Source organism: Gymnoscopelus braueri (genome assembly GCF_963280865.1).
Source record: "Gymnoscopelus braueri genome assembly, chromosome: 3".
In the NCBI taxonomy this organism is placed as follows: Eukaryota; Metazoa; Chordata; class Actinopteri; order Myctophiformes; family Myctophidae; genus Gymnoscopelus; species Gymnoscopelus braueri.
The window spans coordinates 9746418-9771729 of record NC_137612.1 but is presented as its reverse complement, the minus strand read 5'-3'; the positions used below and the strand labels follow the sequence as shown (position 1 = coordinate 9771729).

The 25312-nt window shown below is 41.3% G+C and overlaps 1 protein-coding gene across 4 annotated transcripts in view; it reads left to right on the top strand.

Annotated features, from left to right (window-relative positions):
• cpne5b (copine Vb) overlaps window positions 1-25312 on the top strand; it is a gene marked incomplete at both ends in the record, with an annotated part of 314866 nt that overhangs the window by 256773 nt on the left and 32781 nt on the right. For all 4 annotated transcript variants that reach the window (XM_080425210.1, XM_080425209.1, XM_080425211.1 and 1 more), the window contains 2 exons: window positions 957-1032; window positions 23100-23153. In XM_080425210.1, coding sequence (XP_080281336.1) covers window positions 957-1032; window positions 23100-23153 — 130 coding nt within the window. The remainder of the gene's footprint in view (window positions 1-956; window positions 1033-23099; window positions 23154-25312) is intronic.

Below are 25312 nucleotides of genomic sequence, written 5' to 3'. Positions count from 1 at the left end.
GGAGCAACGGAAGCTCTGAAAATTATCAGAGGATAAAGATGTGACAAAATTGCCTAGAGGGCGGGCAGGCGGACAGACGGTGGACGTCACAAACTTAACATACGGACTTACAACATCCGCCCGATCCACACCAACCTTGGCACAAACACTGGTCCGGGGTCGGCCATGACAATAGTCACACCGGGGGCCACGTCAAGGTCCCCCAGGGGCCACAGGCGCCTGAAAATCACCTGAAAAACTAGTGTTCTAAAAGTACAGTATGATATTGAGACCATGCGAATGGAAGTGAATGGAAGCACTTGTTCCTTTTTTTTTTCCGCACACGGAGCACAAAAGCTATAGATTAAGATGATCAACAGTATTTGTACTTGTATCACCAACCAGGTATACAACCAGGGGCGTAGCCACGGGTGGGCATAGGTAGGCCTGGGCCCACCCATTTGGTTTTTCTGCCCTGCCAAAAAAACTTTGAAAAAAAGAAAATTTGAAAAAAATATAATTTTTATTTTATTTTTTTATATCATATTCAGCCATTTTGATAACAGTGTATATATAGGTATCCGAAATCCGTCACAAACCCGCGAACAAAAGTGTCTAAAACCGCTAATAACCGCAAATGTTCGCGCACGTGCGGCCGTGGCCCAGCCTCGGCTAGCGTTCTGGCTACGGCACTATATACAGTACAACCCAACGTTCCAACCCAGAGTTCAACATTGCTCTATAAGGAAAATGCATGTGGTATTCTATGTAGGCCAAATGTGTGAGTCTGTACTTTACTTGGGTATTTGTTTGGATACTTAATTAAGACTTTCACATATACTGTATAGGTTCTGTCTTTAGGTTTAGGTCTGTGATGCTCAACCAAGGGGCTTCAATTACCATCTTGTCTCAATGGCAACCCTGTTGTTATTACTCCGCATTCAATGAAGCCTCTTTTCTTCTATCATTTGTTGCAGTCATGACTTCATTGGGGAGTTTACGACCAGCTACAGAGAGCTGGCTCGAGGGCAAAGCCAGTTCAACGTCTATGAGGTGAATATCAATTCTACCGAGATCTCACTGTGAACCCTGAGAAATGGGATCTAGCTATACACATCTTTGAAAGAAATATATATATTTCTGACACCAGTGACATTTCTACTCCTGCCATCGGTGTTCTATTTTAGTCCCTTCCCTCATTGTGTGTGTGTGTGTGTGTGTGTGTGTGTGTGTGTGTGTGTGTGTGTGTGTGTGTGTGTGTGTGTGTGTGTGTGTGTGTGCGCTGCGCGCGAGTGCACATGTGTGCATGTGATACTGCACACTTACGCCTGAGGTATACCTGGTGTCACACAGCAAAAAATAGCAGATCTACAAGTTCACTATGAGTCGCACTGTGATGCATTATTTATGAGACTGTAGATCAGCTATTTTTGATGCGCAGCAACACCTGCGTGTAACTAAGTATATATATTGCCGCAGGCTTTACACATGTTGGTGTGTGCATGTCTTCCAATGCGTTCTGGCCCTTCATCACACAAATCCATTTATTACCGGATTAGAGAAACTCTCTCTCCACACACCTGAGTATGACAATTTATTCCATGCATTACTAATTCCCTTTGTTTTAAAGGGCCTTTGTTTCGTGCATGTAGGTATGATATGTAATGTTGCATGTTCCAATTCGTCAAATCCCTACATTTTATTTGCCTGGGTGCCCACAGGGGTGCAGCCACACATATACTGTAGCCATTTGCAACAGCATAAAACAGGATCAACAGAAGAGCATGATGGGGGATTAAGAATGATTACAGCAATAGCTTATGATTTCTAATATGAGACACAATACATGTGTCTATGCGAATTACAAACACAACTGATTGAAAAATGTCTTGGTGTGGATCGAAGCATTAATCTCTAGAATATGGAGCAAGGGCTCTGTTTAATGTATTTAAGGCTTATCAGTCATTTCATGTTTCATGGTCCAATTTCATGAGAGGAATAACAATATAGATCTTGTATTTAAGACACCGTCGTAGGCTAAGAGACAGATTTTTGATAGAAATTAAGGTAAACGGAAGATGTAATGCTTTCTGATTGTTCTCATGTTTATCCTCAAACATAAACACCTGTCAGAAATCTACTTTGAAGCATATTTGACATTTGGGAGAGTACATGTGAAGTCAGTTTAAAAACATCAAAAGTTGACCAAAATGCTGTATTCCAAGGCTGGGAGATATGACTTCAAATCAATATCACGATAGCAGATCTAGCTCACAACCAGTGGTGTGAAGTAACTAAGTACATTTACTTAGTTAAGTACTGTACTTAAGTACAATTTTGAGATACTTTTACTTTACTGGAGTATTTCCAATTGTCTATACTTTTACTTCTACTCCACTACATCTCAGAGGCAAATATTGTACTTTTAAACTTTAGTTACTAGTTACTTATCCTCCTATAATTCGACAAAGCTCTGTGGCTCTGTGTGTCCCCAAAGATCTCTCTGCCCGGTTCTCCTCAGAGGCTGGAGCAATTGATCTGCATTTGCACACAGCCATTGACCATTACCAAGTGCACGGAGCACCGAAGCCCTTTTTTCGCTTACCCCAAATGTCAGCTGTTTATTAGCGTTTTTGTGTTCGCTGGCTCCCGGGTTGCGTGAAACAAGCGCCGGTGTTGCCACATCTGTGAAACAAGCGGACCATGACGCACTTTGGGTGCTCATATCCCCCGATGGGTATGGTCTAGTGCAGGGGTACTCAACTACAAATCTTGAGGGTCCACAAATCATATTTTGAATAAGGCAAAGGTCAGTTTATTTAAGCCGGTCAATCGAGCTTAGCTTATCAAAGCGGATCCCCTCCCAACCAACCAACTTAATAAAACTGGGGTGCAGAGCAGTGGCGCAAATCTGGGTTGAGGCTAAAGGGGGTCCCTAGCTAATTTGACACTGTGTTATGTTAATTCTTCATTATTAATAACTTACGATGCATAAGTGGGTTCAGGTTCTATTAAATAAGTATTTTTAATTATTTTAACATTAATTTTTATTATTCTAAATGACTTGGGGGGGGGGGGGGGTCCAAGCTCCCCCGTACCCCCTGGGATTTCCGCATCTGGTATGAAAACATACATGAAAATAAACATAAAAAACAACAGAACAACAATTGAAATACTTTTTCACCCCCCCTCCAAGATTTTTTTTTTTTTTGCTTAGGGTCCACAGGGAGGTGTCCCGCGGTCCGGTCCTGGACCGCGGTCCGCCTGTTGAGTACCCCTGGTGGATATGCATTATTACATTATAAAACATTACACCATACACCATACATTAACCACGTTAGCCCGATTTTATACCGAGGCTATTTGAAAATAGCCGATCTACAAGCTCACAACGCGTCGCATCGCGACGTGTTGTGAGCTTGTAGATCTGCTATTTTCAAACATGTTTGTACTTTTACTTTTGGTACTTTAAGTACATTTGGATACCAATACTTTTGTACTTTTACTCAAGTAAATTTTGAATTCCGGTCTTTTACTTGTAACAGAGTACTTCTAGATTGCAGTATTGATACTTTTGCTTAAGTAAAACATTTTGAGTACTTTTTCCCACCACTGCTCACAACAACTGAGCAGTTGGTGAGCTATTTGAGTTATTTTTGTTGAATGTTATGGTCCTGTTGGTTTGCTGAAAGGTCCTTTTAGTCTTTGGATCAGCAGGTCCTTCAGTGTGTCTGACAAATCCCTGTGTTAAATTAAAGTGCTGCCACTTTGGCCGCAGAGAATTGAATTGATGTGCATGCAGACGTCTTTTGTCTCCGGGCGGGCACGCTTGTTCCTGTTCCATGCCTAATGGGACACTCATACATAATGTGTTATATATGTGATAGAGTGAATTAGCCTGGAAAGCAGTCAAATCTGCCACGGCTAAAAATAAATAGCCCCGGGCAGATTGGTCTGGCACAATCAGTGCCCAAGTGGGAAATCTTTTGCTGTGACATTTGAATCTGTTCGTATAACTAACCGCCCCTTGGAAATTAATCTTCCACACCGAAGTTCCAGAATAATATGTGCGCAATGATATTAGTCTGGCCATGCCATGTCTAAGAGTGAATGTCATTCGTACCCATCACCTATTACTTCCAAGTAACCATATCTGCTCTCCAGTCCTGTGTCCGTACATGCATTTATCTAGCAACAAGACTAGAGCCCCACTAGTGACCCCTCATACCGGGGTCATTCCCGCGACATACTAAAGCCTATACAACTTGTGCTATAACCACGCCCCCTTTCTGTGTCCAACGCGGAAGGGCCTCTGCCTACAACAACTGCGGGCGTTTCGTTTTTGACTGCGAAGGAGGCGCGCCGTCTCAAGCGAACTTGAGCCACTTGAGGCACCACTGAGCGAGCTAAACCGAGCGAGTTGCCGTGCCGAAGTTCGCTTGGGCCGACTCAGTGCCATTCGAGTTATGTACCGATAGGGACAGAATAGTAAATCATGTTTTGGGCGAGAGCGTTTGCCCCAACTGCCACTCAAAGTGGCTACTGGCCAATCACAGCGCGTCCTTGCACAAGCGTATTGGCCAATCACAGCGAGTCCTTGCACAAGTGGTATAGGTTTTGGGATGACGCGTCATTCCCCGGCAGGGGTGTAATGGTGATTTTTTTCCCCCCGGCGGAACGGTATTCTAATGACATCGCGTGCACATTGCGCACATTTTATTTTACATTAAAGTAGGAAACATGTTTGTATAGGAAATGTTTTTAAGCTTAGTTTTAGTCTTTTTAAACCAATACAAATTCAAGGAATGCCATGAATGATAGGAGCTGAAACTAAAAGTTTGCTTTGAATGAGTATCTTTCTCTTCTTCGACGGTGGCTGAGGCATTGCTGCGTGCAGATAGGATACTGGCAGCAGCCCTACTGAAGCCAAAATGCTGTGTTGCTTACCGTGTAGCCTATAGATGTGAGGAGTGAGGATGCATTTTCACACTCATTTGTAAACCTGTTATGCAAAATAGCCATTTGGGTACTTGGCTCGTGAATCTTCGGCATACATGGGCAACTGGCAGCCCGGGGGCCACATGCGGCCCCCACCTTCACTTATTGCGGCCCGCAGGTTAATATAGGAATCCTGATATATTATTGATTTCAGCTGTTACATTTCCAAACATGCAAACTTGACCCGCTTTAATAACTTCAGTCTACATTATAGTGGCTTAATGACTAGTATTAAAATGCTATTGTCTTTTTTATGTCCAATGTATTTGTGCTTAGGGGGCGGCCATAGCTGAGTGGTTAGTGAGCCCGCCTAGGGAGCCAGAGGCCCTGGTTGCCCCAGGTACGATTCCAGGCCAGGCCAGCAAATGTGTTGATGAAATGAAATTTGTCCCTGAGCAAGACTCTTAACCCCTAATTGCTCACAGGCCCTCATTGGAAACAAGACCGCAAGGACTTTCATGAACGGACCTGTTAAAGGAATTATCCTTATCCTTACTTAAGTTCAAAAAGTTAACATAAGTATAACTAAATGCATTTGAAATTAAATCAAAATGTTACTTTTCAGGATTCCATTTCAAAACTAGCACAAAAACAAAATCAGGATTCCAATAAAAAATAGCAAAAATAGCAGATCTACAAGCTCAAAACGCGTCGCACTGCGACGCGTTTTGAGCTTGTATATCGGCTATTTTTGCTACTTTGGTGTGACATAGAATGGCATTCATTTACGAAAAAAGTTAAAATACGAAGATAAAAGATGTCTGCCCAACAGTGTATGCAATGTAGCCCTCTGGAGTGAGTGTGGAAATACAGTGGCCCTTTCCATCATCAAAGTTGCCCACCCCTGGTATAGCCTATAGATGAGAGGAGTGAGGATGCATTTTCACACTCACTTGTAAACCTGTTATGCAAAGTAGCCATTTGGTTACTTGGCTTGTGAATCTATAGGGGGTGCGTGTTCTAGCGTGCACGTACGTGCACCGTACTGTGCTGTATCTTGCGCGTGAAAAACAGTACCAGTGGAACACTGTGGTATCCCGTGTAGTGACCAAAACACCACTGTTCCCCGGGTTCTATGTTCCCCGCTTACCAAAGGGGTTAGGGTTAGGGCCCTTTCTATGAAATAAAAGCATGAAAAAAGTCAAATAAATTCATAAACTAGAAAAAGTGCTCCTCGGAGCACAGGTCTCCGCCAGGTCAGGTAGGTTATTGTGGGGCAGCAATGTTCGGAATTTGCCAATCAGGATGGAATATGAAAAATCGGACGGAACCATCTTGATCACTTGACTATTAGAGATAATGGGTACCGATTTGCATGATGTCTGGACAAAATTTGTAGGAGTAATATAAAAAATAAAAGTGTTGCAAAAATCGGCCTCCTGGTGGCGCTATAATAATAAATTATATAACATAATAGCAATGTTAAAAGAGTGGCATTTGTTCTTCAACGTAGCGCGAATGTGCGTGCAAAGTGTCAATCGGACGTTGCGTTCATGATTTGTGGCATTTTGTTCAAAAAGGGCCACTCCTGCAAACTTTAGATGTCAATGTTAGCCAATCAGGATGGAATATGATAAACTAAACAGATCCATCTTGATCACATGACTATAGAGATCATGTGTATCGCTTTGCGTGAAATTTGGATAAATTCTGAAGGCTTAATATCAAAAAAATTGTTTTACATAAGTCGGCCTCCTGGTGGCGCTACGAAAGGCAAATGTGAAAAATGCAGGGCACATGTTTTTCCTTGGCCTCTAGGGAGTGTGCGTGCAAAGTTTCACGCAGATCGGTGCAGTTATAGTTCAAAACGCAAATCAGCCTTTTATAGCGCCACCATGAGGCTGATTTAAAAAATTTCAAGTGGCATTTATTTCTCGGCCTAGTGGGAATGTGCGTGTGAAATCTCACAGAAATCGCACGCTGCGTTCATGATTTGAGGCATTTTGTTGAAAACGGAGCAATCCTGCAAACTTTGGAAGCCAACCTTAGCCAATCAAGATAGAATATGGAAAAATGGACAGATCCGTGTTGATCACATGACTATAGAGATACTGTGTACTGATTTGCGTGATGTTTGGATAAAATCTGTAGGAGTATTGTCAAAAAATGTGTTTTGCAAAAAGCGACCTCCTGGTGGCGCTATAACAGGCCCATGTGAAAGATTTGGGGCAGAGGTTCTGCTCTGGCATCCAGGGAGTGTGTGTGCACAGTTTCGCTGCGATCAAGCCAACGGTGCCAGAGATTAGCTGTACACAAAATGACAGAATGACGGACGGACGGACACACACACGGACGGACGGACAGGGGATAAAACATACCCTCGCCATGCCTTTCAGCCTGGCGGAGACAAAAAGTCACAAGGAATTGCATGTAAGGAAATTATTTTAATTCAAAATGGCTGCCATCCACACTATTATTACATTATACAATTATATATCTTGAAAACCGAACACTGTTTGAAGTTCACATTTGTCAGGTGTGTTGCTGGGGACCCAGGGAAACGCAGTATCAAGTTTGAACTTGTTTGGATGAGCGGATCTTTAGAAAGCTGCAATTAAGTGGCACATTCAAAACAGGCATAAAGTATAGGCATTCTATGGATACTAAGGGGTTAACCTAGGACAAATTGCAACAGAAACTCTTTAATAATAATAATAATAATAATACCTGAGATTTATATAGCGCTTTTCTAATACTCAAAGTCGCTTTACAAGTTAAACTAAGTAGAGCAAAATAAAACAGAACAACTTTAATAATAGAATAGAGAGAATAAAGTTAAAAAGTTAAAAAGGCTGCAGGAGGCCAGGGAATAAAACCAACAAAAGTTGAATGGCAGTTGAAAAGGTGGTAGGAGATCAGGCTAGGTGGGAAAAGCAATTCTGAAGAGGTGGGTTTTGAGGGAGGTTTTGAACACGGCAAGGGTGGGGGCGGTTTTGATGTGAGGTGGGAGTGGGTTCCAGAGGGTGGGTGCTGCAACGGAAAATGCCCTATCACCCCAGGTGTGCTTGGTTTTTTTGGTGGGGAATTTGAGGAGGTTGGCATCGCCGGATCTGAGGGAACGGGTGGGGACGTGGTTGTGAAGGAGGTCGGAGATGTATTGGGGTGCCTGGTGGTTGAGGGCTTTGTAGGTGATGATGAGGATTTTGAAGTTGATTCTGTGTTTGACCGGTAGCCAGTGGAGGTCACGGAGGACTGGTGTGATGTGGTCTCTGGAGCGGGTGTGAGTGAGCAGGCGGGCGGCTGAGTTCTGTACATATTGAAGTTTATTGAGGGTTTTGGCAGTGATACCGTGGAGGATGCTGTTGCAGTAGTCTATCCGGGATGAGATGAAGGCATGAATGAGGGTTTCGGCAGCGGAAGATGTCAGGGAGGGACGGAGACGGGCAATGTTCCGGAGGTGAAAAAAGGCTATTTTGGTGATGTTTTTTATATGCGGGAGAAATGACAGGGTGGGGTCAAAAATTACACCAAGGTTGCGGATGTGGGGGGAGGTTTTAATGAGGGAGCCGTCGATGTTGAGTGAGAAGTCCTGGGTGGAGCGGGTGAGGGAGTCGGGGCCGATGATGATTATTTCAGATTTATTGCAGTTGAGTTTTAAAAAGTTGTTTTGCATCCAGGTTTTTAGTTCTGTGAGGCATGCGGTGATGGTGGAATGGGTGGCTGCGGTGATGGTTTTGGTGGAAAGGTAGATCTGTGTGTCGTCAGCGTAGCAGTGAAATTGAAGTCCGTGGTTGCGAAGTATCTGTCCGAGGGGAAGGATGTAGATGGTGAAGAGCAGAGGACCGAGCACTGAGCCCTGGGGGACTCCGTGAGTGACTGGGGCAGTGGGGGAGGTGCAGTTGTTGATTGAGATGTATTGTTGGCGGTCTGAGAGGTATGATTTCATCCAGGAGAGGGCAGTGCCGGATAAGCCGAGGGAGGAGTGGAGGCGTGATATGAGCTTTGAACTTTTTTGTTTCATAAATATGTTAGTTATAACATATCAAAAGTCCTAAGAAATCCCAGAGGTGGAACATATTGAAAAATGCTTAAATAGGTGATGTGCACAATTTCCCATTGACGCCCATGTTAAAAAATGATTTAAACATGTTTTCTTGTCTAATTTCCACACAAAAGGTTCAATACTGTCCACTATCAACCAGAAACTGTGTTGGATGCATTACAGTGCTTGTTAAAAAAAAGAAGAAAAAAATCTTACCCCTTCAAGTGCCATTTCTGTATGTTATGCATTAGTATGCACTCGGTTCTCATGTTCATTTCATATACATTCTTATGTAAAGCACTGCATTTACTGTTTATTAAAGTACAATAATGTTCATTATTATTATTATTACTGTGTACCACATCCAATATTTCCAATAGTGGAACCATCACCAAAACTACTCGAGAGGATCTGATGTATCGTCTGATGTCCAGCTTAACATCACGTAGCCATGCCCTTGTCTCTGGTCCTACGCCAAAGAGGCAGGTTTATGAGGGTGGTCCGTATAGGAAACAGGTGGTAATTATAATATAATTACCACCTGTTTCCTATACGGACCACCTTTGTCTGCTCAGGCTCGCCACACTGGCATGCTGCGCTGTTTGCCAAGCCCCACTTCTTCATTGATGATTTGAAGCATTTGACTCCAGTGTGTAGGTGGTTCAGGACCTTGTTCAGTCCCTTGACCCCCCCCCCGGTCATTGATGTAGTGATGGATTTGTGTGGGCCCGGCTGTCTTCCACTCCTGCTTCCAAGATCTCGCCAGAAATGCATTGATAGACAGGTCCTCAGGGATAGAACAGAGCATCTCTTACCTTATTGAAGGGATGGCGGGACTTGAGTCTGCTTGGAGGCACTGCTGTCATTGTGGTGTGATGCAGGATGTGCCAGTCTTGTTTCTGGGCTTTCCTTACCACGGCGAGGGTAGCAGCCTCCCGCCGATGGCTGACCTGGTTCATTCCTTGAGGACTAGCAGGTAGAACAGGTGGGCTTCAGGCAACCAGCTATAATCCGGAGGAAGAAGCTGTTGATGGCGACATTAATGTTTTTGACGTGTGGGCTTCGGCACCAGGATGGGTTGGCTGCAGAGAGGACCAGGGCTTGCATGTATATTTGTAGTGTCTTGGCAGCGGCTTCGAATGCTATCAATGCATTGAATGGGAGATTATCACGTTTTATCAGACCTTTGAATGGGCGAGTAGGCGACGGAGTAGGCGCGATTTAGACCTACCGCGATTTGTCAGACCATTCATGGGGCGTAATCAGGAGCTACTGACCTACTTGGAGGCGGAGCAGTCCCCACAACAATATTTACGATTCTGTGCCTATCGGTACATAACTCGAATGGCGCTGAGTAGGCACAGGCGAACGTCCCACCGTTCAGGACGGCAACTCGGTCGCTTTAGCTCCCTCGGTGGTCCTTCACAGGGTGACAGTTCGCCTGTGACTGCGCGCCTCCGTCATGGTCTGAAACCAAAACCAAAACCGAAACTGAACTATTTAAGTCATCTCCTTTGGTAGGTCAGTATGTCTTGATAACACCCAATGAATGGTCTGATAAATCGCGGGTAGGTCAGTATGTCGCCTATTTCGCCCATTCAAAGGTCTAATAAGAGGTGATAATGTCCCATTCAATGCATTGATAGCATCCGAATCGGGTGGTCTTGGCAGTGACTTGCCAGTGAGACCCTTGATGACACCTTAGCCTTAACTTCTTCTAGGTGTTGCTTGAAGAACAGTGTCCTAACTAGATGTATTCTGACGTGGGGCTTGCTTAAATTCCAGGCGCATGTTGTCAACGAACATGTCCGTGAAGCAAAAACCTATTTTTGCTTCTCTGTTGTGAAGATGGTATGCCGCCGACACTGTCTTGCCAATGCTGAGCTACAGACGCCACCTGCAGAGGTAGGCTACCATGGTGACAATGTCTTGGTTGAGACCGTCTTCCATCACCTTCAATAATAATTAGACCTATTTGATCCCGTGGGAGAAATCACGTTTTCAGTTACAGAAGTGTTCAGTGTATCAACTTGGCAGGGCCGGGAATCGAGCTTGAGACCTTCTGCTTCTGAGGTGGGCTCTCTACCCATTCAGCTATGGCCATCCTGTTGGTCTTTGCTTCCATGTTAGTCATCTCAGCATGATGGCTAGGTCGTCCACATAACCATATTTTTTTTATGTTGTATCTGGTAGGTAGGTATGTTAAAGAGCATTGCAGAGTGAACAGACCCTTACGGAATACCATTCCTCAGTCTTCTGAGCCAGCTGTGCTGGCCATTACTGGTCTGTAGAGTGAAGCTGCGGTTTGACAGCATCTCCATGATGAAGTTCACTATATTTCGATCAGGGATTGTCCTCCGAAACATCAGGTGGAGTTTACAGTGCCAGACTATTTTCGGGGTTAGTAATACAAAGCAAATCAATGTTCTGATATCAAAAACATTTTTAATTAACTTCAAGTTCATAATAATAATAATAATATTAATAATAATAATGATAATAACAATAATAAATATAGCTGCAAGCAGCGATATGTGGGGCCAGGGAATGCAGAAAGAAAAAATAAAGAAGCAATGATAAGTAATATGCACAATAAGCCATAGAAACATAGAAGAATGAATTTGAGAGAAAGAAGACCATGCAATTAACAAATGAGCATTTTTAACCCTCACTAACCCTAACCTCAGTAAAACTATGCCTACCTCTAACCTCAAGAAATACTAAGCGTAAGCCTACGAATGCCAAATCATGATCACCTCAACACATCGTCGGGGACAGGGATCGAACCAGTGACCTCCGGACTCATGGGCTGCCTTTCTTCTCATTGAGCTATAGATATGATAACCCTGATAGTGTCTGTTGATATATATAAGTCTTTCCGTCCCTGATGGACCAGGCCTCTGTTTTGCTGACTACTCTAAATCACTGGTTCCCTAACCATCTACCGAAATTGTACGTCTCCTCGGAACAGAAACCAGTGAAAGTAGCTGATCTACATGATGATATATGAGAGAGAGAGAGAGAGAGAGAGAGAGAGAGAGAGAGAGAGAGAGAGAGAGAGAGAGAGAGAGAGAGAGAGAGAGAGAGAGCGAGAGAGAGAGAGAGAGAGAATAGATTGAAGAGAGAGAGAGAGACATGGAAACGGAATAGATTGAAGAGAGAGAGAGAGCGAGAGAGCCATGGAAACGGAATAGATTGAAGAGAGAGAGAGAGAGACATGGAAACGGAATAGATTGAAGAGAGAGAGACACGGAAACATGATAGATTGAAGAGAGAGATAGATGGAAGCAGAATGGATTGATTGGACATCTCAACCTATTGCCATTAACAGGAATCGAACCATCAACCTTCGGATTGACAGGCTGCAACACTACCTATAGTGCTATAGCTTTGTCCAGGCTGAGGTTGTCTGTTGAAGATAAAAGTGAACCAGTGAAAGCAGCCGATCTACAAGCTCAGAAAGAACGTTGCTATCTGAAAGGTTTTGAGATTGTAGATCGGCTATTTTCAGAATTAAGTATGTCATACATACTTCATACCCTCTCAAATAAGCATTTCAGGTTATCTTTACCGTTTGTACATGTATTCATTGATGCAGTCATGTTTTTTGCAATTCAACTTAAATGAATCTGTATCAAGTGAGGCTTGAACCGGCAACCTTGCGGTCGTGAGGCACTCGCTTAAGGGCGAAGCCACTGGACCAACAGACAAGATCTGTGAAAAAAGAGATCACACAGATGATACAGTTTCACGCAAATAGCTAAAAAATCCTGGGTTTAAGTGTTTTTCAAATTGCGGACAATCTAAGGGCGGAGCTTACTGGTCAACGTGATAGATGTGTTCCTCATGAGTCAAGGCACATGTGTAAGCAGGTTTAATGGCTGTCGGCCAAACGAGGCATGACTTTTGCCTGTTTAAAGTTTGCATTTTCAAAATATCGCTATAGCGCCCCCCTTTGACCAATTGGAGTAAGATTGGTTTCAGTGATATTTGGAATGACCCTCAACATTACCGCAAAGTTTCAAAGAAATGTGAGTCTGCATGTATGTGATAGGGGCAGATGAATAATTGTCATAAAACTGCAATATTCATTGGCTCATTAAAGCTTCATTTTTTCACTTATGGAAAATCCGCTGCATCGTTGAGTCGGCATAGGTCCAAAGTTCATGTGTAAAACGTTTCGTGCAGATTGCTCAAAAATCCCAGGAGGAGATAGATTTTAGCTGCTTTTCATATAATTCAAAATGGTGGGAGATCTAAAGGTCAGAGGTCAAAAGTCAGAGGGTAAAAGTTGTTCATCATGAGTAGACGCATGTGTGTATTGAAGTTTTATGGCTGTAGGTCAAACAGGGCATGAGTTGTACCTGTTCAAAGTTGGCATTTTCAATTGAGTGCTATAGCGCCACCTTTTGACGAAAGATTGTGAGAATTATTTCTTGATCGTTTTTCATGACCATCTACCATATGGCAGAGTTTCGTAAAAAGCGACAGCACGGTTCACCCAGAACTGCGAAAAGTGGCAGAAACAGAAGAATACAGGCAACATTAATACAGGTCCAGAGCTGAGCTCTGGCCCCGTAATAATAACTTTATTTCACTTTCATACAGAAAATGCAGCTTAACGTGCTTCACATAAAAATGTATATGAAATGATTAGTTCATAACAATGCATAAAATGGAGATTTTATTTCTTTTTTTCTTTTTACAAGCACTGTACTGCATCCAACAATTTCTGGTTGATAGTGGGCAGTATTTAACCTTTTTTAACATGGCCGTCAATGGGAAATTGTGACATCACTTACCTATTTAAGCATTTTTCAATATTTTCCACCACTGGGATTCGTTAGGACTTCTGATATGTTATTACTAACATATTTTATGAAACAAAAAAAGTTGAAAGAGGTTCTGTTGCAATTTGTCCTAGGTCATTTTTTATAATGCCTATACCGAAATGTGATGAGGGGTTTGTGCCAATTCAGACAACCCTAAAGGTCCTTACACACCGGGGCGAATTCTTCATGCGAATAAATACGTTTTTTTTTAAAACCTTATAAAGTCAATGCAAGCGTCCACATCAGTTTCGCGAAGCGAAAAAGCGTCTTTTAATTATTCGGAACGAGTCCGAATTTTGCGTATATTCGCATATTCGCCGGTGTGTAAGGACCTTAACCCTGCTCCAAAAAAAGCTTCTGCGGGTCATCAAGTGCAACTGCCAGGCTGACTGCAGCACCCTGAGATGCACATGCAAAAAGAAAAATATCGAGTACACTCCGGCATGTGGACACTGCAGAGGGTCCAGCTGCACAGACTCAATAGAGATGCACTGTGACGAGGATTGATTGATTGATTGATTGAATATTTTATTAGGCAAAAAATTTAAAACAGCACAGTTACATTTAAAATACTTTGTCTAACAGGTCCGTTCATAAAAGTCCTTGCGGACTTGTTTCCAATGAGGGCCTTGGTATTCAATTCATGGCATATATAGTGGCACCACAGTTCAAATATCATTACAAAATAAACAGCAAAAATAAATAACACTATGTACAACAAAAAAATAAAAAAGAGGGGGAAAAAAATATGTACAAGAACAGAGGGGGGGAGGGTCTGCTGTCTAACGGGAAAATGGTACTACCTCCTCCTTTGGCCTCCTGAAAGGTGATTTTTTTAAGGCTCTTTTAAATGAGCCCAGCGAACTGCATTTTTTGAGGGATGGAGTTAGACTATTCCAATCCTGGGTGGCAGTGCTGTAGAAGGAGAATTTGCCCATGTTTGATTTATGGGTGGGTGGTACCAAATTGTTGTTAACGCTCCCTCTGGAGGAAGATGACATTTTGTAGTGTGATATTGTGTGTGCATATTTTAATTGAGTTGTTTGATCAGTACTTGATCAGTTGTGTGATTATGTGATCATAATAAATTCTTGTCACTGATATTCTGTATCCTTGTTTTGCTACAAGGAACAAATACAGCATGGTCAAATCTAGCAGAAAGGGCCAAAAATCGTTTTTGGTAGGGTTATACTTACAGGTAATTTTCAAAACTTTCCCTTCATACGATTCCTTGCGACTTTTCTTCTGTGATTCAGGACATATTGAGGATACAAAATCAGTTTTGGTTTGGTTTTGAGTTTGGTTTTGTATGGATGTACAAAGGGATGAAGTGTTTCTTCAGCCATTGTTGAAGAAACACAAGAGATGTAGTGTTTCTTCAGCCATTGTTGAACTGTGAGTTTTCTTCTGGTGACATATAACATACATACAATAATTATTGGGGACCTTTCTTCACTGACTGTACCATGTGCTGTTTACAAGTATTCAATCAATCAATCAATAAATCAATCAATCAATCCTAGTGTACTGAGGCACAACATTGTCTCTCTGCATTTGATGTGATTACATTGCTTATTGTAAGTCTAAGGATAAGAGTGTCTGCTAAATGCCTAAATTGTAAATTATAATTGTTATAAATGATAAATGCATCAGCAAATATGTATCATTTAACTCTTCATTTAGTTGAAACCTCGATCACCCCCCCATTCTCCCACACACACATCCTTTATATCCCCACCCATCCACACGTAGAGAGAGCATTTATGAACCCCCATAACACAACCCCCATGCACATCAGTGTTGCAAATCATCTGGGGTCCCAACCCCCAGTTTAGGAAGCATTGCTGTCTGATATACCCCGCTGTGTTCCCGGAACGTACCTAGTTGCGGCACGGATCGGCCAGGTACGTGTGACAGCCATCATGGACATGCCACAGTCTGAGGACAGGAAATGAAAGACAGGTCAGACAAAGAGGAACAACAGTAATCGAATACATGAAAAAGGTGGAAGGTTGGTGGCGTAGCAGAAAATAATAGGGGAAAGGAGGAAATAGATAGCCACCCCCTGGCCCTTCCTTTCCCACTGTCTTCTGTCTTAAAATATATATGTTTTTTCTTTTTTATTGCCATGTTATTTTATTAGCTTGTTATTGTCTTTGATTGTTTTTGTCTACCCTCAGCGGGTGCCAGGCCCTGAACTGGGTGAGGGTTGAGGGTGGGGGGGATAGATTTGGGACATCTTAAAAAATATATATATATATAAAAAGAGTTGAGGGGGAAAAGAGGGGAAGACCCACAGAATCGGCGGAAAACAGTGAGAGGAAGTTGTGATTAATAACGAACCAGAGAACTATGCATGGTGCAGACTCACCTTCACATTTCAGGCCCTGCTCGTACTGGCCCCAGAGCAGACCCGTACAGAGAGTACATTTGGTGGATACAGTGTAGGTGTACCATTTGAACTGGTGGGGCTTCTGGGGCTGTAAACACACAACTACAGTCAGCCGTGGACCAAATCAAAGCATCACTTAGAGCAGTGTTTCCCAAAATGGGGGTCGGAACCCACAGGGGGGTCCCCAAATAATTTTGGGGGGTCCCCAGATGATTAGCTTAAAGTGCAGTAAACAGTAAACAAACCAAAATACAGTATAAGTGCATACCAATGAATGTCTTTGCCAAAAAACTTATCAGGTGCAGGATTGAAAAGGTATACGTATTGTGTAATAAAAGGTTAACAAAAGATAGCATTTATTTATACATTTGGTACAGCGAAATCAATAAATTCATATCATCCCAAAAACCTTATAAATAAACGGAAACTAAGGGCTTTTTGTCTATAATTTCAGTTTGTTTTAGTTAGTTTTGTAAACACACAATACAGTTTCAGTTAGTTATCGTTTATTTTATTTTTATTCTAGTTTTCATCTACTTCAATTAACGAAAATGTTTTTTCAATTTTAGTTTTAGTTATTTTTATTAGTTTTAGTTAACTATAATAACCTTGGTTTGAACGTCAGAATTACGTTCAGAATTACGAGCAGTATCAGACCCGGTACATCATGCATCCTGCGCAGTGCACACGCTAAGCATTTAAACCATATGACTGGTGCATTCCCAGTGGGTGCTCGTTGTCTACCGTGGGTACTCGAGCTGCTTATACAACATTGTGCAATAAATTAGGTAACTTACATTTTGATCCATGTTGTCTGTGAGCTATCAGTCCAATGAGTGAGGCAAACACAGGAGAAGGAGCACACACCAGTATGAGGGTCGCGCTGACCACGATACATACACAACTAATAAAAGAAGGAGGTTGCACAGCTCGTAGACATGCAATACTATTTAGTTTTAAATTCTAGAAACCAACGTTTCGACAGGACAGTCTTCCTCAGGGGTTTGACAACACTGAGTACAAATGTGACTTTTATAGATGAGCTACATTCCAAGAGGATTGTCCTCAATCTAACCATCCCATATAGGAAGGCTGAGTACAGTAGTTAATTTAATCATTTAGGCCGTATTATAATTCCCACAATCATATCGCTGCAGGTCGGTTCCTTTGTTGTAATGTAACACTATCATGGGACAATCAATGGAAACAATGGAAACAAGCCATAGGCTTTCTTGGGTTTAAAATCCTCTTAACAGACCTTGTATTGAAATGTACTTCCAAGTGCTTATCTCTGCAAACTGTTAATAAAGTATTCAATCAATCAATCAATCAATCAATCAATCAGAATGTATATGCAAACATAATGCAATCACATTAGCAAAAATGTGAAATGCTTAAATTAATTAATTAATCCAGAGACACTGGATTAATTAACCCTCTTGTCTTAGTGAAACAAACTTGAGTTACTGTAATCAGACTGCTTTTTTTCCATCCACACCAATGAATGTCTTTGCCAAAAAATAGCCAATCTACAAGCTCACAACGCAATACGTTGCGATGGGTTGTGAGCTTGCAGATGTTCTATTTTTGGTGAATGTTTCCCCCAGAGATCTTTTTTTGAGAGATATACCTTAATTCATTAGAATTCTCAGTGAAAACAAAACAAAAAAAAACATATAAAACAGAACAGAAGTAAATGTACTGTACATTTGAAGTTGTACAATTTTATTATTGGCTGATGATAACAAGGAATTCTTTTTTTTTTTCATTTAGTTTTAATTAGTTTTTAGAGCTGATTTGCTATTTTTTTTATTTTAAATACTAATAGTTTTAGTTAGTTTTTATTAGTTTAAGTGTTGTTTTATTTTTTTTATACTTTGGGTTATTTGTCAGGTGCAGAATTGAAAAGGTATTGTGTAATAAAAACTTAACAAAAGATAGCATCTATTCATACATTTGGTACAGCGAAATCAACAAATTCATATCATCCCAAAAACCTTATAAATAAACGGAAACTAAGGGCTTTTTGTCTATGATTTCAGTTTGTTTTAGTTAGTTTTGTAAACACACAATACAGTTTCAGTTACTTACTGTATGTTTATTTATTTTTTTCAGTGGAGTGAGTGTGTCCGTCCTTCTGCACACAGACAGAAGGACGGACACACGGAAGGACGGACGGACGGACAGACAGGGGGCAAAACATACTCTCTCGCCATGCCTTTCGGCCTGGCGGAGACAATAAACCTGCCAACTAAAGGACCACAAGTTGCCTCCATGTTTGGTCTTAGAAAATGTGTTGGGAGTTCAGTTCCATTTGACTCCCGTCTTCCGGCAGTTTCCACCCAGTGATAGCAATGTAACAACTAGCGCTAGCGAATGGAGAGTGCAAGTAGTCAACTGTAACTCCTTGATAAGCTAGCTCATCGCTTCTCAAAGTGGGGTCCGGGGACCCCCACAGGTCTTTGGGAGAGTTCCAGGGGGTCCCCAGCAAAAATGTGTTAATATAGCATCACAATAATTTTAACCTTTTATACTTTGGCTATTCAAAAATAGCAGATATACAAGCACATAGCGCGGCACCGAGTGCCGTTCTATGAGCTTGTAGATCTGCTATTTTTGAAAAATCGTGAACATTTGTGCAAACCTTTATATATATATATTTTTTAAGCGAACATTTGCAACTCAAATCTTTGCTTCTGGAGGTCCCTGGAACAAAATATTTGAGATGGGGGTCCGCGGCCAAATACATATAATTTTGGGGGTCCTTGACATGAAAAAGTTTGAGAACCACTGAGCTAGATAACATCCAAAAAATAAGTAGATAAATAAACAGAACGCCATGAAGTGTTTAAAAACACTATTTTCCACTTCAGTGTCAAGGAGACACTGAAGTGTTTTGGTGAGACTGTGAGAGGGGCTGGAGGCTTGGCAGTTGGCAGTATTCTTAACTCATTCAGTGCCAATGAAATAAAAAAATAATTGCATACTGTGCCACCAATTTTTCAATTTTCTAACCTTTTTCAAGTAGTCACAGAATATTTATCTCCAGTATAATCGATCCCCTGATGGGTGCTAATCACTGAGGGTTGCACTGTGTGGTTTCACAAATGTCAACGAGGTCATCACGACCCATTAATTAATTGTGAAAATAGCATGTCTGGACTCAGACTCTTTTCTGAGCTGGAAAACTAAGGTTTTCAAATAATTGTAGTGGAGTAAAAGTACAATATTTGCCTCTGAGATGTAGTTGAGTAGAAGTAAAAGTATAGACAACTGGAAATACTCCAGTAAAATAAAAGAACCTCAAATTGTACTTAAGTACAATACATGAGTAAAGGTACTTTACACCACTGATTGCCACCCTTAGAGTTGCACTGCTAGTGGGGATAAAAACGTCCACAAGCCACGGGACAATAACGTGCCAAATCAAAATTTCAAAGGTACTTGAGGAGTCTGGTGAACAAAAGCGGCACATTTTTTAAAAGCATGCTGTTGATCATAAAACTTTTAAAAGCCACTCAAACACTTAACCAACAGGGAGAGGTCCTCTCCGTTTAGGCTACTCCAGAGACAAGTAAAAATGTCTGACACTGATTCAGTGTTTTTTTTGTACCCAGCCTCATCATGTATTCTCTGAGATGGGAATGGCCTCTACCCTTGCTATTGGGCTGAACATTTTTCTTCATCACCCTTAGATTATCTGCTACAGACAGAGAGGACCTCTCCGTGTTTCAGAGGCTTTTAAAAAGATTTTTGACTATCAACATGCTGTTAAAATGTACGATCTTTGTCAGATGTAGACCACAAAGCACCGTTGCCAGACCTCCAAAGTGGTTTGTGGATTTCTTTTTAACAGATAGGCCTACATTTAATGTTGGATATTGGCCTGGAGAGCAATTCTACAAATGTCTTCTAAATCCCAACAGTTTTCTGAAAAAAACGTATGTTTCTATATCAGTGGCGCTCAAACATTTTCATGTCAAGAACCCCCAAAATTATATGTATTTGGCCGCCGACCCCATATTTTGTTCCAGGGACCCCCAGAAGCAAAGAATTGAGTTAAACATGTTCGCTTTAAACAATATATATTCAAAGATTTGCACACATTTTCACGATTTTAAAAAAATAGCAGATCTACAAGCTCGTAGCGCGGCACTCGGTGCCGCGCTACGAGCTTGTATATCTGCTATTTTTGAATAGCCAAAGTGTAAAATTCTCTACATTTTCTATCCCACGATTTTGTAACCCATATTTTTTCACCCAGTGCCAATTGCCTATGTAATCCTGGGCGCTACTCTCCCTCTGCCAGCCTAGGGAGAGCCCAAGCTGAAGCTCATGCCTCCTTCAATGCATGAGGAGCAAGCAGGCCGCTTCTTATCACCCGACAGGGGAGAGTTTCCCTGGTTGGACGTAGCGCGTGGAAGGAACACGTTATTCCAACCAGTTCCTTTCCCCTCCATCAGGTGCCCCGGCTGGCCAGGGGGAGGCAGTATAGTGACCAGGATTACTGCATGTTTTTGTGAGGGTACCTACCCTAGGAGACACGGGGAGAACATGCAAACTCCACACAGAAAGGCCCTTTCGCCAACCCCACCTAGGGTATGGGCACTGATGACGCGGAGGAGAGAACACGCCCCCAGCGCCCACAGCATCCCCGGCGGGAATCGAACCCAGGACCTTCTAGCTGTGAGGCGACAGCGCTACCGACTGCGCTACCGTGCCCCCCAAAATAATGCTCTTTAACTCAAATGAAAAGTGCCACAGATGCGTTCCAGGTCTTAATGGGTTAAGGCCCTATCAGTTCGCCTGATTTTTTTTTTCTTTTTTTTTTTCCAAACTATTGTTTGTGTCATGAGTACATTACATAGAATGTGAATACTGTGCAGCAATATAGTGAGGTCATTTTTATTTGGAACAACGTAAATCATTCTGAGCTTCCACACCGCAAATAAAACGAGGATCTTGAACTTTGAAACTTCAAAAGTGACAAACCCAGAAAGAAATACGAGTTGACTGCTAAGAGTTGATCTCACATAATGCCAATCAGATAGCCATTATTGTATACTTTGGCTATTAAAAAATAGCAGATATACAAGCTCATAGCGCGGCACCGAGTGCCGCGCTACGAGCTTGTAGATCTGCTATTTTTGAAAAATCGTGAAAATGTGTGCAAAATGCAATTTTTTTAATATATATATATTTTTAAAAAGAACATTTTTAACTCAAATCTTTGCTTCTGGGAGGTTCCTGGAACAACATATTTTGAAAAATTTTGGGGGTCCGCGGCCAAATACATATAATTTTTGGGGTTGACATTAAAAAGTTTGAGCACCACTGATATTATAGCAACATAGCTGTTTCAGAAAACTGTTAAGATTTAGAAGACATTTGTAGAATCGTATCTCAGGTCTTAATGGGTTCAATTATTTTTGCACTGACCACATGGGCTTATACAGGAGACTTCAGCAAACATTTTCAACAATCTAATAACAAGTCATAAGTTGAAAATAATATGACCGTACCTTGAATTTCAGTGCCTGCTGTTGATTGATGCACAGATGGTCCATCTTACCACACGGTGGTTCTATCAATAGCGATGATGATTAGCAGATACCTTCTCCTGGCTGCTTCAGTAACAGCAATACCGTACATCTGTTTCAAGGCATCTGCTTATTCTCACGTCAATCTCCCACGCATGCACTAATGATAAAATAAAATAGTGTGAAAGCTGTCATCGCAAAGGTGAAGTGTAGAGTCTCGCTTTCAATCTGGGAACGCGTCTGTGTCATTTTAGATTTGAGCGATAACCATTATTTTGTACTTTGGCTATTCAAAAATAGCAGATATACAAGCTCATAGCACGGCACCGAGTGCCGTGCTATGAGCTTGTATATCTGCTATTTTTGAAAAATCGTGAAAATCTTTGAATATTATAATTTTTTTAAGCGAACATTTTGAACTCAAATCTTTGCTTCTGGAGGTCCCTGGAACAACATATTTTACAAATGTTTGCTTAAAAAAATATACGTTCAAAGATTTGCAACACATTTTCACGATTTTTCTAAAATACAGTACAAGCTCGTACCTCGGCACTCGCTACGAGCTTGTAGATCTGCTATTGTTGAATAGCTAAATAAATCTAAAACGACAGAGAATGGGATAATGGAATCTCCAAGTACAGGGGCATCATTATTTCATCACACCTAATACTAAATGTAACGTGATTTTTTTAAAATATATATATATATATATATATATATATATATATATATATATATATATTTTTTTTTTTTTTAAGGAATGCTCAGTCCCACACATTCACCAATAATAACATACTGTTTATCGTCTCTCTCCTGATGGAAACCTCATATGTCCAAAACAGATTATTTTCAGGATTCAAATTCAAAAATGTCAAAAGTAGCAGATCTACAAGCTCGAAACGTGTGGCTTATTCGCATCGCGTTTCGAGCTTGTAGATCTGTTACTTTTGATACTTTTGTGTGCCGCTGTGATCAAGTAGGGCGTTCATTTACGACAAAAGGTTAAAATATTGAGATAAGAGGTTTCTGCCCGACAGCAACGATATGGTATAATAACCAACACTGAATTCATTGTGTATCCGGGTAGATTTCAGGTAGCATGGGGGCAGGTTGAAAAACCTACTCCCAGGTCACCCTGGTGTCTCATGGTTAATTTATGTTGTCGAAAGACGGTGTTGTTCGCCAAAATAGACGACTATTTTCAGCCAACGACACTGTCATATGTATTGTGTTATGTTGTGTCTGTATTGTTAAATAACTTTATTATGATTGCTTTTTTCTCATTTGCATCATATTTATGACACTGCCATAATGTCCATTGAACCGTTGACAGTTGCAAAACAACAACATTTAGTTTCTCTCTCTGTGTTCTATAGGTGATGAATCCCAAGAAAAAGCTGAAGAAAAAGAAATACGTCAATTCTGGAACTGTGAGTATATATAGAGCCCTGACAATGGTGTTATAAGCTCATTGTATTCTCCATCACACATCGGTGACACTTGCCAAAAAGACCTTCAAGTTAACAATGCGTAGCAGTTATGCTGCTTTACCAGTGGTGGAAAGTACATTTACTTCAGTACAATTTTCTGGTATTTTTTACTTTACTTGAGTATTTCCAATTTTCAGTACTTTTACTTCTACTCCACTACATCTCAGAGGCAAATATTGTACTTTTACTCCACTACAATTATTAGAAAACTTTAGTTACTAGTTACTTTGCAAAATTATACAAGCTCACAATGCTTCGCATTGCGAGCTTGTAGATCTGCTAATTTATTTATAAAAACTTATGAAATGGGACATTCTGCATAATGAGTACCTTCTACTTTTGGTGCTTTAAGTACATTTTGATACCAATACTTAAGTACTCAAGTACATTTTGAATTCTGGACTTTTACTTGTAACAGAGTATTTCTACATGGCAGTATTGATACTTTCACTTAAGTAAGAAATGTGAGTATACTTTTTCCACCACTGGTTATAAGCTCATTTTATTGCTCCATCGCACATCGGTGACACTTTGCCGTAAAGACCTTCAAGTTAACAATGCGTTGCAATTACGCTGCTCTACCGCCCTCACACCGACCTTCTACTGCTACGGCTAGTTCTTCCACAGTGTCTTCCTTAATTAGCACGTGTTTGTCGGACCTTTTTTTTACAGAGATGCCAAACAGAAGCAAAAGCACGCGTTGAAAGTGTGACTGCGACTTGTCCTCATTAATTTATATTACTATACGTACCGGCTAATTAAAACCCCTTTGTGAAAGAGCAACAAGTGAACCTTTACATTGTTAATTCACCAGCACTTCTGTTACTGGTTGCTCTCGTTCTCTTCTATTTGCCCTTTTAAAGACGCGGTGAAATGAAAAATATGTGCCTCACACTTTTAGAGCATATATCTGTGGTCCATTTTTGTGTCCCTAAAGTCCCTAAAAGGCCAAACTTAATTACTTCCTGCCAGTACAAGCTTGTTTTTTTTTGTAAATAACACTTCAAAAGCTACCTCAAAATAAGCAAAGTAAAGAGGTGTTTCTGGCTTGGACATAACATACATACAGTGATATTCTTATGCCTAACTTATACACTGTCACACAGTCGAAAATGACAACATGGCGCGCTAGTAGATCTGCTACTTTTGACGTCCAAAGTATAAAGTATAAATCAGGCTTTATCTTTACGTAAAATAATGAGTGTCTACACTCAACGAGGCATCCACCATTCTCTGCCGCTTTCTGCTTTGTTTAATTGCATCCTTCTCTCTCGTTAACTTTGTACCAGCTGTTATAGTTTGTACTCGCGTCATGTGTTGCATCAGTATGACAGAGGAAAGTGCCAAGCAGAGGCAAAGCCATCCAATGTCTTCCGGCAGGAATTTTAAGTATTACGGTAACAGAGAGAGAGAGAGAGAGAGAGAGAGAGAGAGAGAGAGAAATAGTTTTTGTAGAGGTAGCGCTCCACATCATCACTCGCATCACTGAGTTTTAGTTTCAAATAAACAGACTTTAGGCTGTTTTGGTGTTTAATCCCACATGGAAGACCAAACTCAAGCCAAGCTCTGTCAAGGGACGATCCCCGCTTGCATGGCCAGGGGAGATCATTTGCACTTAATGTGTATCTGCGGGCAGTATTACTTGTTACCCAGTAGGTGTACTACCAAACACTCAGTGGAGACTAGTTATATTGTATTATACTCTACCATACGTTAACATAATGTATGATTAATTGAAATAAGGTCCGGATTTCAGCTTCAACTTACAGGATTTCCACCAGGCCAGTATCTGTAATGTGGTTATAGGAAATTAGACGGTATTACGTACACTACATGCTTTAAGCCTATAGTTTATACTGTATAAGACACGCTATGGATCGTGGCTCTGGGTATTTACTCAAGACATCAGCGCACTGACGAAGCTGTGCAACATTAATGATGCAGTGTGAGGAGGAAGTTTGAACCAAGTGGCACATAGCCTGTGAGACATTCCAAATGATGTCAATGAGCCAAAAAAGATCTGCCTCACAGGTCTGCCTCAAGGTATAAATGACACCTCAGGGGGCTTGGGAGGCGCAGGGGTAAAGTACCTGCCCACC